The sequence below is a fragment of the Rhinolophus sinicus genome, chromosome 12, assembly GCF_057876585.1.
Source record: "Rhinolophus sinicus isolate RSI-liver-muscle chromosome 12, RSI-T2T, whole genome shotgun sequence".
In the NCBI taxonomy this organism is placed as follows: domain Eukaryota; kingdom Metazoa; phylum Chordata; class Mammalia; order Chiroptera; family Rhinolophidae; genus Rhinolophus; species Rhinolophus sinicus.
This window is the reverse complement of record NC_142512.1, coordinates 2162253-2176130: the sequence shown is the minus strand read 5'-3', so window position 1 is coordinate 2176130 and position 13878 is coordinate 2162253. Positions and strand designations below refer to the sequence as shown.

The 13878-nt window shown below is 45.2% G+C and overlaps 1 protein-coding gene across 1 annotated transcript in view; it reads right to left on the bottom strand.

Annotated features, from left to right (window-relative positions):
• Positions 1–253: 253 nt before the first annotated feature.
• Positions 254–13878, bottom strand: part of LOC148756424 (ankyrin repeat domain-containing protein 26-like) — a 122894-nt gene continuing 109269 nt past the window's right edge. The window contains exons 22-27 of the mRNA XM_088788969.1: positions 13479–13613; positions 11945–12012; positions 11442–11466; positions 4090–4143; positions 1125–1230; positions 254–347 (exon numbers count right to left, since the gene is read on the bottom strand). Coding sequence (XP_088645095.1) covers positions 254–347; positions 1125–1230; positions 4090–4143; positions 11442–11466; positions 11945–12012; positions 13479–13613 — 482 coding nt within the window. The remainder of the gene's footprint in view (positions 348–1124; positions 1231–4089; positions 4144–11441; positions 11467–11944; positions 12013–13478; positions 13614–13878) is intronic.

The window sequence follows — 13878 nt, the reverse complement described above, 5'->3', positions numbered from 1 at the left end:
AAGGGTTCACAGTGGAAAAGGCGGCTTTCGTATCAAATAGCAAATTGATGGTCCTACCCGCCATGTCGAAGGTCACCCTAGGGTCTGTCCCCTCAATGGTGAGTCCGGAGCTGGAGGGAGCTTTGGGCCCTTTCAGTTCAAGACCACGATGAGATGGGAGTCTGACGGGGTGGTCCTTCAGCCCTCCAGGCAGTCTTTTCCTTGGTGGCTGAACTTCTTGCAGTTGGGACATGGTGTCCGTGGCTTTTTCTCCTCAGGGCATCCGCATTGCCCGAGTCTGGTCTTTCTTCAGTTGTAACACTTTCTTGGAGAGATCTTCCCTGGGTGACGTGGAGTTGGCTTTTGGACTTGTAAAGCAGACAATAATTGAGCCTAGCTCTTATTCCTTTGCTTTTCTTTCTCCTGTTCTCTCTCCCTGACCTTTTCCTCCTTCTCTTGGTCCTGACTGCAAAGGACCAAGGAGGCTATGTTAAGCAGCTCCCTCAGAAGAGTGCTGGCACCTACTGCTAGACTCTATAACTTCCTCCTGATGTCTGGGTCAGAATGAGTAATGAACCCGTCTTTGAGTATTAACTCTCCTTCAGGAGAGTCAGGATCTACATTTGAAAATTGTGAGAGCCTCTCTCTGAGTAAGTCAGAAAAACGGGGGGCGGGGGGCATTCTCATAGGGGCTTTTGCTAACGTTAGCTAGCTTCTGGTAATTAGTTTCTTAATCATTCTTTGTCCTACGCCCTCAGTTAAACAAAGACCTAGAGGATTTCACTGCCAAGCTCCTTCTGGGAAATTATAGTCCCTGTTGGGGTCAGTGCTGGGTTTAGCCAGTTGCCCTGTTGGATAATTATTAGGCTTAGTCATACTAGATTTAGAGTTAGTCAGACACTGACTGTGTAACAAATGGCAGTCTCTATAATTGCGTCATTTTCTGCCTTGGAGAGACTTTGTCACGTGATGACATGTACATCTCTCTAGGTGACGTCCAAAGTAAGAGTGGGCCTCTGAAACCCATTGATTTATGTTTCAGGGTCATTGGATTAGCCCCCTAGGTCTGTCTTTATCTGGAGGAAGTCCTGTGTGGAGAAGGGGACCCACACTCTCCTAGAGCTGCCTGTTAGGCCTCCACTTACCTCCTGGGGAAGACAAAATGTGGGGGCACCAGGGTACCCCGGGCATGGAGGTGAAGGCCCTTTGGGTCTGAGGAGGGGCAGTTAGGAGGGGCCGTGTCTCCTAGTCCTTTAAGAGGAGGGGGCAGGGGGATGTCTGCTGGGCCGTCCCTGATATCAGGACCTCTCTGTGGACGAGTTAATGGGGCTCGACCTACTGAAGGGTCTGTCTTACAGGAGCTACAGAGGTCTGAGTGATCACTGAGGTCCATAAAGACCTGGACATATGGTACTTTTGTCCACTTTTCTAGTTTGTGTCAGAAGAGGTCCGATTGTAAGATGGCGTTATGCTGTAGACTTTCATTTTCAGGTCCGCTTTCTCCATCCGCTAATTTATACTGAGGCCAAGTCGTATTGTAGAGAAAGATGAGCCTCCTCTTCTTTAATGTCTCAGGGTCAAATTTGTTCCAATATAGCAGAATACCACTGTTGGGGATTCCTGAGGGACAGCGTCCTTGTCACCCATCTATAAGAAAAGACACACTCAGAGGCAGGAGTTAGGGCATCCCCTCTCTATACCCCATCTCCGAAACACTTCCTAAGCAAAGTATACCCCTCTCAGACCGTGGGACGGGCCTGTTGCCATCCCTGAAGCTATGAAATTATGCATATCCTGACCACGTGTTTGCCCTCGTGTGCCCCTAGGCTATGGACTTAACGCAAACCACACCTCACGCTTGCGAGAAAGCCTCCCCTCCATCTTCCCCCCGCCCTTGTATTGAGGAGAGGTGAAACGGTGGGTATCATCTTTGTCCCTTTCCCCTTTCATGTTCCTCTGAGCGGGTTGACGCAACGGCCCTCAAAGCAACTGTTGCTCTGAACTCTTAGATGGACCCTAGATCTTTTGGCTACTTTGTAGCCATCCCACCTTTGGTTATCCGTCCAGATCTCAGAGTTTATCCTATCTATAATGACCCTAAGAGCCTATCCCTGAATGGGCTATTAAAATTGGTCAACCTGATCATTCAGGAGGTAAAAGAGAGATCTGTCCTTGCCATCAATGTCAGTATTTGTCCAGTTCTGGACCACACTGGTCCACAATCTGAGGAATCTGACTGAGCCCAGGGAAAAGAAGACAGACAGTGGCACAGGAAGCTGAATCCCAGATGAGTGGGCTGGACTCTGGGCAGAGGTGTTTCTGCCAGTGCCAGTCAAAGGGCGGTGGGCTCCCAACATTAGGGATAGCACAGACACAACAGGAGAAGTGGTCCAGAAAGAGTGGGCTACTTGGAGACATAAGTCTAAAGTCCCCAGTCCCCAGAGGTGCCGGAGGAGTTCACGGAAGTAGAGAACACTGTTTTGTGAGCCCAAAAGAAGAAAGGTACATCCTGGGGTCCTTGGTACGAGCTTAAGGGAAGCTAAGTAAGCACAGAGCTCCTCAAAGCCATCACTCTCACTCATTTTGAGCCATTCCACGTGGACTGTAAGGGGAAGAGGAGAGAGAGAGAGAGAGAGAGAGAGAGAGAGAGAGAGAGAGAGAGAGAGAGAGAGAGAGCTTTCATTTCTGTGGCAGAAGGAAGGCTGGAAGTAAATAGGGTGTCTGATGTGGGGTGGAGACAAGGTGGAAGATACCCACTCCTGGGAGGCTGTACTATTCCCATCATGGGAATTGCCGTGGGGAGGGAGAACTGTGTGCTTGTGGACGGTGTGCCTCACTGCAGGGGTATTTTCTTTAGACTGGCAGGGTGCCTGTTACCTGTCTTCCCCAATCCGTGACTCATTCATCCTATCTTGGGAGTCTTTAAGCAGCAGGGGCTCTGGCAGTGTTTAGGAGCCTGACCCATGCACTCGATGTGGCAAAGGCCTTCCCGGAGTGGTTTCGTCACGGCAATGGAAGAAGGTGGAGAGAGTGGGTGAAGGGAGCAGTGTCTGAGAGAAAGCAGACAGTGAATGCAATTTGAGACTTCCCTAAAGGAGGAGGGAAGGCCAAGAGCCAAGTGAGAAAGTCAAAGACAGAGGGCTGAGCCACCTTGTGGCCACACTTCAGGTATTGCTGCCGGGAGGGGGTGGTGTGTTTGTGAACCGAGTTCGTGGTCAGCTCGCGGATTTTGTCTTGTGCCCAGTGGGACTTAAGCCTCATGTCCCAGACCTCAACTGAGTCATTTTCCCACTGGAGACTTCTTTAAGGTAGAAGATGCCTTAGAGCCTTTTAAAGGTCCATCCCGGGCCCACCAAATTGTGTGGCAGATGGTGTCTCGGCCACAGAAAGGAGTTAGAGAAACAAGAAAGAAAGAAAAGTACCTTGAATCCAGTGGATCTGAGTCACAACACCAGAAATCTGTTACGGGCAATGACGTTGCTCCTCACTTCTTTGGTCTTCTAGAAGGAAAGAATTCAGTCAAGAGAGAGAGTTTGTGCAGCATAGAACAACAAGAAGTTTATTAGTGAAAGCAAGCATGGTCCGGCATGGAGCAGGCCGACCCAAGAGAGGGAAACAGACCCTCCTTACTTTGTGTGAGAGCTTCTATTTCTGTGTGTTGAACTGTCTCCCCCCTGCCCTCTCCTGTACCTCTCATTTTCTTGGCTGGAGTGCCTCATACTCCCTTCTTGCTCCCAAGGTTGTCTGAGCTCATTACAATACACGGAGAAGCATGGTGTACATTCTGATAAGCAGGATGGTCTCTCTCTCTCTCTCTCTCTCTCTCTCTCTCTCTCTCTCTCTCTCTCTCTCTCTCGCTTCTAACAACACATCCTTTGCTTCAGTTGCATGTGAGAGCCTGGAATCCTGCTGAGCCAGTAAGACACTGGAGACCTAAGTGAGTGCAGCTGCAAGGGGCCTTGACCTAAGTAGGAAATACAGCCAGGGGCTTTCTAACCTGGTCTAGCTCGCTCCTTCCCCTGCTCATTGCTATCTCTGTACCTAACCTATCACAACTGGTCCCAAGGACACTCCCTCTCCCATTCGCTCAACCTGAGTGTTGGTACCTACGTGTAAAGTCTTCGTCATCACTGTCGGGGTCTGAGAAGCTTTCCACCAGCCAGTCTTTACAAACAGAAACATAAGCAATAAAGTTATTAGAAAGACTTCCTTCACCTCCCCCTCCTCCACTGGAGGCTGTTGAGAGTCATAGAGCATTACCACGATATTTCCTCCAGGTTCTCAGACCTTCCGTGGGCTCTGTGGGGTCAGAGCCCTTCAACAAGACGTTGGTCACAGATGCCATTTCTACAACCAGGCAGATGCTGCAGGAATTACCTTTCAACTACTCACTGCCACTGGCCCAAAGTTGCTCCCTCTCCAAACTCATCAACCGGAAACTGCAGCTCTTATGTATAAACTTGAGTGTGGGATGCATGACTGAGCAGTTGGGCGTTTTAATTTATTTGAACTCACATCATTAATTAATGATCAAGTGGAAACAAATTAAAAAGAGTCACACTGGGCCACTGGCTGTTGCGATGGATAGCCCATCTCTAGAACTGAAAGGTGTGGAAGGTGTGCCCTCCCCTCCCCAGCTTGTTCCATCAGAGAGGTTTTTGGGTCTGATCTGATCATTTCCTTTCAGGAAGTTCAAGGACTTGTGTGCATGTGTCAAGTGCTACTTCAGGCTCTGGGGATACTCAAAGTGTAAGGTCAAAACCAGATCCTAAAGGATCCCCAGGAGGGGGCCCCCCTGCAGACAAAGCTGAGAGCATGGCTGGCACACCTGTGTGAGACACAGTCAGCGTGTTGGGTGAGGGCACTTCCCTGTCTTCTGAAGCCCACACTTCTCACCCCTAACTCTGAAGTGGAGCTGAGGGAGGCAGTGGCAAAGACCTCTAAGTGGGTGAACGACTTGTTCAATGATAACTGGAAAACATTGCTGAAAGAATTTCAGAAAGACACAAATACTTGAAATGACACACTGTGTTCATGGGTTGGAAGACTTAATAATGTTACTTTTTCAGTATGACCCAAAGTGATCTACAGATTCAGTGCAAGACCTATCAAAAGCCCTATGTGATTTGTACAGAATAGAAAGAGAAAAACATACTACAATACATGTGGAGCCACAAAGCACGTGGTTAGTCAAAACGGTGTCCAGAGTGAAGAACAAAGAGACAGAGTCCAAACTTCCTGGCTTCAAAACACATGACAAAGGAACAGTGATCCACACAGAATGGTACTGATGTAAAAACAGTCACATCGACCTGTGAAAGTAAAGAGAGGGCCGAGACATACAGCCACGTCCACATGGTCATGTAATGTACGAGCAGGGAAGCAACAATGAGGCAAAGACAGTGTATTTAATAAATAGTGTTTGGAAAATTGGACAGATAAGTGCCAAACCATGAACCTGCACCACCTTATTACTCCCTATACAAGAATAAACTAAAAGTGAATTAAAGATGTAAATGTAAGACACTGAAACCATCAAGTCCTAGAACAAAATATAGGCAGTAAAGACTCTGACATTGCTCTTAGTGACATATATCTCCTGGGGTAAGGAACACACACACACACACACACACACACACACACACACACACGGGACACCATCAAACTAAAAAGCTTTTGCATGCCAAAGGAAACCACCCACAAAATGAAAAGACAAACAACTGAATTGCAAAGATAGTCACCATAATATCTGATAAGAGGTTATCATTCAAATAAATAAAGAGCTCCTAGAACTCAATACCCAAACGACCAAGAATCCAATTAAGAAATGGGCAGAAAAACTTAAGATGTTTCTCAAAAGAAGACATACACGTGGACAATGGGCATATGAAAGATGCTCAAAGTCACTAATCATGAGAAAACCTGCAAATCAAAATCACAATGAGAAATCAACTCACACCTGTCAGAATGGCTACAGCACAGAATGATTCAACAAACAGGAAATGTTGGCCAGGATGTGAAGAAACGGGAATCCTCCCGTGCTGTAGCTGAGATTGAAAACTGGTGCAGGCGCTATGGAAAACAATTCTGAGGTTCCTGAAAACATTAAAAATAGAACTGGCTTATTACCCAGCAATTCCCCTTCTGGGTATTTATCTGACGAAATCCAAAACACGAATTTCAAAAGAGATATGCACCCATGTGTCTACCTCAGCTCTATGTACAACAGCCCCAATAGGGTAGCAGCCTAGTTGCCATTCAGTAGACAACTGGATCAAAACCAGAAAAACATCGTCAACAACAACAAAAACAACCACAAACAACCACAGGTGACACATATATAAAATGGAACACAACTTGGCCAGAAAAAAATGTTACCATTTGTGACAACATGGACAGACTTAGACGGTATTATTCTAAGGAATATGGGTCAAACAGAGAAAGGCAAATACCGCATGATCTCACTTGTATGTGGAATCTCAAGAAAAAATAATAAAACGGACACAGACTGATAGGGACAGAGAACAAAGTGATGGTTGCCAGAAGGGAGGGGGCTGGGAGCTGGGTGAAACAGGTAAAGGCTTTAAGACGTACAAAATGCTGATTACAAAACAGTCACGAGGATGTGAAGTACAGCGTAGGGAATCTAGTCAATAATGCTCTAATAATTACGTATGGTGCCAGGCAGGTACTAGCGAAACCAGGGTGATCACTTCATAAATTATATAAAGGTCTCACGCTATGTAGTTCACCTGAAACTAATGTAAAATAATGCTGAATGTCAGCTGTAAATGAAACATGAAAAAACAAACAAACACACACACAAAAAAAACAGACATGCTCTGAGATTTGGCTGGTTCTGTGGGAAAAATAATTTTTAAATAGCAAAGCACAAAATGTTGATGTCAGCCGCAGCACACTCAGAGCCCATGGACACAATTCCTTTTTCTAAGACCTCATTCATATAGCAAAGGAACAAATCAGACTTCCACACATTTCCTTTTCGTCTCTGATTCCATATGTGCCTTCGTCAGTCTTCAAAGCATCAGGTGACACCCAACCGGTCGCAGGTAGCCTCTCCCATTAGATCTGACCTGAGTCTTTGTAGTAAAGCGTAGAATCTTCTTCCTCACTGCCAGCGTCAGAGAAATTCTCCACCGGCCAATCTTTGCAAACAGAAAGATGAGCAATACATTTATTAGAAAGAGTGTCTGTCTCCCCCATTCGGCCTCCTCCAATTGAGACTATGGGAAGACACAGAGCATCACCCTGATCTTTTCTGTAGGTTCTCAGGTCATCCATGGACTCTGTGAGGTCAGAGCCCTTCAACGAGGCATTGGTCACAGATGCCAACCTTCCAGTCAGTGATAGCTGAAGGAATCACCTTCTTGTTCCCACTGGCCCACAATTGGTCTCCCCTCCAAACTTTCAACCTGAAATTGGAACTGTTATATACAAACTTGAGTGTGGCTCCTGTGACTGCGCAACTGGATATGTATTTTCTTTTAATTCATCGAGTTAATAAATGATCAAGTGAAACAAACTAAAAAGAGTCACAGCTGGCCACTGGCTCCCCCAACGGATCGGCCAAAGCTAGAACTGAAAGATGTGGAAGGCGTATCCTCCCCTCCCCAGATTGTTCCTGCAGAGTCACTCGCAGGCCTGAACTGATCATTCACTCGTAGGAACTTCAAGGACTCCTGTACATGTGCCAGGTGCTTCTTCAGACTCTGGGGACAGTCAAACAGTAAGGTCAACACCAGCTATTAAAGGATTCCCAACTACAAGCGGAGGAGACCAGCAGGGCTGGCACACCTCTGCTAGACGGAATCAGAGTGGTGGTCGGGGCCACTTTGCTGTCCTCAGGAATCCCCTCTTCATCCACCTGAACACTGGATTAGAGCAGGAGGAAGGCAGTGGCAAAGACCCCTAAGAGGGTGAACGACTTGTACGATGAAAACTACACAGCACTGCTGCAACAATTAAAAAGGACACAGACTCTGAATGATGTGCGGTGATCCTGGCTTGGAAGGCTTAATATCGTTACCATTCAAATACAACTCAATGGGGTCTGCCGATTCAGCACAACTCCTATGAAAAGCTCAATGTCATTTCTACAGAGATAGAAAAAAACAAATCATAAAATGCTTATGGAACCACAAAGGACCCCTGTAGCCAAAAGCATCTTGAGAAGGAAGAACAAAGACAGAAGCTCCATACTTTTTGGCTTCAACACACATGACAATGCTACAGGAATCTACAGAAAACAGTATGCCGCTGGTGTAAAGACAGACACATTGTTCGGTGGAACAGAAGACAAAATTCCCAGACACACATATATGACCAAATGATTTTCAAGAACGGTGCCAAGAACACACCATGGAAGAAGGGGAGTCTCTTCAACAATCAACCCAATGGCAAAGCACCCACAGAACAGGAGAAAACACTTGGAAGCCTACTATCCAATATATATATATGACATACCAAAACTTCAGTATAAAAAGAAAGAAAAAGGAAAGGACCCGATTAAAGAAGGGAAAACGACTGAAAAAAAAGAAATTTATACAAAGAAGACATACAAATGACCAACAGACCTTTGAAAAGATGCTCAACAGCACAAATCACCAAGGAAATAACAATCAAAAGGACAGTGGAATACTGCCCAACACCCGTTAGACTGTATTATTCAAAAGTAGAAAAGATAATGTGTTGGCGAGGATGTGAAAACATTGGATCCTTTCTACACTGTTAGTGGGCATGCAAAATGGTGCAGTCATCGTGGAAAACAGCATTGAGGTTCCTCCCAGTATTACAAATAGAACAACCCTACGACACACCCATCGCACTTTTGGGTCTACACCCCAAGGGAATGAAATCAGGATCTGCAGGAGATCAGTGCACGGCCCTGATCATTGCTGCATTGCTCATAATAACACAGACCTGGAGAAACAGCCCCTGTGTCCAGGGACAGGTGAGTGCATAAAGAAAAGGTGGTACGTGCATTCAGTGGACTTGCATTCCCCTTGAAAAACGAAGGGAATCCTGCCATTGGCAGCAACGTGAATAAACCCAGAGGACATTATTCCACGAGATATAAGCCAGTCTTAACAACAAAGGAAAACACACACAAATAGTTTCTGATTCCATTTAAATGAGTTTCTAAAATAGTCAAATTCATAGACGAGAGAGTACAAGGGTGGTTGGCAAGAATTGAGGGGACAAAGAAATATAAAGTTACGCTGAAAGGGTGTACAGTTTCAGCCATGTGACATGAAAAACTTTTAGAGATTGGCTGTACCACAATGTACATACCATGCACGCTACTGTAGTAGATATTTAAATATGTACAGAGGTCAGATTTCATGTTATGTGTTTTGACCACAAGAAGAAATAAGTGAAATGAAATAGAAACTAAGGAGAACTGACCCTGGGTGGTCAAACACATGATGTGAGATATAAATGATGTATCACATAGTCGTACACCTGAAATCTATGCTACTTTACTAACAATTGTCACCCCAATAAATTTAAAAAAAAAAAAAAAAGAAAAGAAAGAAAGAAAGACATGGAGAGGGAACGAGGGAGTGAGAGGGCGAGATGAAGGAGGAATATCGGAAGCAATGACAACAAAAAGCAGAGAAGGTAGAAAGGGAGTAGAGAAGAAAGGGTCTGGTTGTCACACAGGCCGATAAAGGAGCCCACAGGGCAGGAGGAAAGCTTCTGTCTCCGGGTTGTCAAGAAGACGTGTACAGCGTTTGCTCCAGAAACATGGCTGTTTCCTATCCCCATTCAAGAAACAGCCACATGGCATCTGAGGTCTGGGCAAGACTGGGCTCACAGCTTGATGTCACACAGCTTCTCCCGACCTTGAAACCACCACCTGTCCTGGGAACCCTCCCTGTGTCTTCGTATGCTGCTCTAAATTGTTTTCATCATCAAGTGCGGCCCAAGGTTCTCAGAGCTGTTCTCACAAATCGAGTCTACTGGGCCACTGTCTCTGAATTCTTGGAACACAGCTGTTGGTTGCATTTCGTACCACACATCAGGGTTCCCTTCAGCACCACAGGGAAATCATCTAGAAATTAAGGACTCCTAAGACAACCTTGTCTCAAGAAGACAGTTTCTGGGGTAAACAAGTGATATTTTGCACTCTAGAAGTCTTAAAGATCTGCTTAGTGGGGCAAGTTTGAAGACTACAGGACAAAGAAGTTCTACTAAAATGCATGTAATTCACAGGAGTCCTGGTCCAATGGAAACTCCCACTATAATTGGGCCCATTTTATATTTATCTTGACTTAAAATACTCCCTTCACTTGATTTCTTACAGAGCGCTGCAGAAGACACCGTGACCCTATTTCCAGCCGAAGGTTCAGAACGACTGTGAGTGGTGATGCTCCTGCCTCACGGCTGAACTTTCCTTCCCTGTGTTGCAACGCACAACCTCCCCTATGTCCCATACGAACAAAGCCCAGTGCCTCCCTGATGCTGAGGAGCTGTCAATGACCTCTCAGCTCCTTTCAACACAGTGATTCTGGCTCGCACACAAAGCCAGAGCTACGATGAGTGATGGGAGGCCTATTTTCCACATGAGACACACACTGTGTATTCTTAGTAAGAGTGTGTGAGGGGATATGTGAGACCTCCATGGAGAAAGTCACAGTGAATAGCACCCAACTGTTCCTGGAGGCTCCTCTGGGCTCCGATTCCTCTAGAAAAAGGGGTGGCATGGGGCTACAGCAGGGGCCGCCTGCAAGACGAGCCCTGCACAGCACTCAGCTATATTGGGCGGGAGGAGCCATTCTGAGGCCTTTAATAGAAAAACGACGTGAATGAGGGGCGTGGCAGACGTGACACATCATGACCACTCAAAATGCCACGAGACGTCCTAAGAGGTGATGGCCGTCAGTAAGTGAAGTTGCCACAGATGCAGAACAGAGGTTCTAAAACACACGTTGTCCATTTAGAACCCAGCGAACATTGCGTTGGGACGTGATGGATTTGCTTCCAGGTTAACTGCCATACACTTGGCACACAAGTGGTGCACACATTTAGAGTACAATGTGATTAGTATGTACACACCACATACCTAGCCACAAAGATGCCATGAGATGGGAATGTTTATTGTGAAACATGACAGCTGCAACTTCAGGGACATAAATCTAGGGAAACACTCCTCACACAAAAATTTATACACACACACACACACACAAACTATAACACTCAGGGATGCACACAGAGACAGTCACTCCCACACATGCACATTGAATGACCAAATTGGAACTGGAGAACATGTAAACAATTCTGTACTTAGAAAGCCAGGTTCTATCATCACATCCCCAGTTCTCATTGCCAACAGGAAGCTGACATCACGGTGACTCTGCATTTTAAAGCCAGCAAGAAAGCCCCTATTTTGTCATGTTCTCCACTTTTTGTCACCAAGTGAGGAATTCTAGAATACGTACCATCGACGGTGTCCACTGGAGCGTCCTGAAATGATAGAAAATATGACAAGGATCAGATCATGCGGTTTGTGTTTGCACAGGTCTTTGGTTTCCATAATGACAATAGAAAACCAATGGGAACACTGGTGGGTCAAGAAACCCAAAACAAGAAATCAAGCAAAACTACGCATGTCAAAAGCCATACCTTTTGCTGCAGGAAGTATCTCACACAGGCATTTTGGGTTGTCAGTTACACAGTTGTATTCCAAAAGGAAAAAACAAACAAACAAAAAAAAACACTGCATAGGAAAAAGATCACTCCCATATATTCTGTTGCTAATGCTGCCATCGTTGAATGCACATTCAAAACAAGTATCAGTTGGTAACAAATTCACACTCAACAGTCTCCTCAGCCAGAAGATTGTCTGTCTCATCTGGAATGGACATGCTAACCTTTTCAATCTTAGTTTGACTGAGTGTACTAAAGGAGCATTTCTGTCTCAGAGGGTGGAAGGCGAGCTTACCGTGAAAGGTTTGATGTCCTCATTGCAATTATCAGGGACAAAGTCTTCCTCTGGGATGTCAGGGAGAGCTACAAGAACACAGAGTAAATGCGCCATTGGTGATACTCGTCAAACACACTCAGGGAGATTAGCTTGATGCGGACGTGAGAGAGACTGTGTGGCTATGGGATTTTCACATCTATGAGCTGAACATGTTCCAGGCCGCACTCCTTGGTGGAAGGCGCAAGGCCAAGGAGAGGAGAGGAAAGAAGTGAGACATGGGGTCTTTGGTGTCTAGCTAAATGGAATGTAATTAATTGGAAATACTCTGAAACCGGGTAAACAGTTAAATGCATGTTGTGTTTCAGTGAGAGATTTTCATGAATTTTTCTGCCCATTTTAAAACAACACACTTGCACTTTTTCCTGAAATGTTAAAAGACCATTGCGGTTTTCCATGAATTGATATGTGCTGTCCTCCCTTTATCATCTCTATTATTGGATTTTCTTAACTTTTTGACAGTGAGGAGGTAGAAATGCTATTTACGCTGCTTTTAATAATTAGTGACTATGCAGGTCAGGAACCTGGGTTCTATGCACAACGCTACGGATTCATCACTACTACCCAGATCCCGTCTTTTTCATCATCTCCACCTCAGTTCCCATTAACAAATCACTCTAATTTCACCCTCCTTCCAACCCTTGTTATCTCTACTTTGTCTCTCCACTGTGAATCTGCCTGTGGCAGGGACCTCATATAAGTGATTCACAAATTATTTTCTTTCTGTGGCTGCCTGGTGTTACTAAGCATGACAATTTCTCAATGTCCTTTCATGTTGCAGCATATTTCAAAATTCAATTCCCATTCGTGACTGAATGACATTCCACTTTGGGTACACATCAGACTATATTCATCCACTCATCACTTGATGGACTTTGGAAAATTTTCCAACTGTTGGCTGTTGTGAAGAATGTCGCTATGACATCCGTGCACTGATATCCTGGGATCCTCTAACTTTGACACATAATGTTATGATCTTCGCCAAACTTATAGAATGTCACAGCAGCAGGCGTAAACCTTAGCATGAACTGTGCACATTTTAATCAATAAAACATTGATATCATTGCAATGACTGTAACACATGTATCACAGGAACGTCAGGTGTTATTAACAGGGAGCATTGGAGTGGTGGGCTGCGGGAACGTTGTGTATCATCTTGTCAACTCCTTTGTTAATCCCAACCTGTTGTCAACAAGGTCTCTCAATGTGTACAAATTTGGAGACATTGTATTCCGGAGGGACCTATTCAGCAAAAGTTAAACACTCAGCTAACGTGAGCATTAGCTGAGGACATTGTCTGCTGTTCAACGTGAACCATATTTTGAGTTGTCATTGCATCTTGACTTCATAGTTACAGGAGTACTAATTTTGTGAAGATACTTAAATTTGCAGGCATAAAAGAAGAACGTGGCTTAGCATTTTTGTAGTTTTCTGTTAAAACTAGGACACACAAAATTCTTCCTGCATGAACTTAATGAGCATATATCCACAGTACCTTCTGCTGGGTCCCTGTCAGGGTAGCACTTGAGGCGTGGCCGCTCACGCACTCTTCTTTCCCATCTCTTGCTGGAAACTGATGAGTGGGATCTGTTTATGGGAAGACAACTTCCCTCATCCTGGCTGCTACTTCCTGGGAAATACACGACAATAGAGAGAATCTTTGACATCTTACTGGCAGGAGACCATAGGGACTTTAGGAATAGTTTATTCACACTTCCAACTATTGTTCCCTTAATTCACCAGCTAGCTGAGTAGATGACCCACGGGACATAAAGATGGACCTAGGAATATCTTGTAGTTTGCTGTGCAACTAAATCCCCCAACAGACAGGTTTTGTAGAAAAAAATCTTTAATTAGCTGAGGCATTATAGAAACGCAGCAAAACACAGTGACTA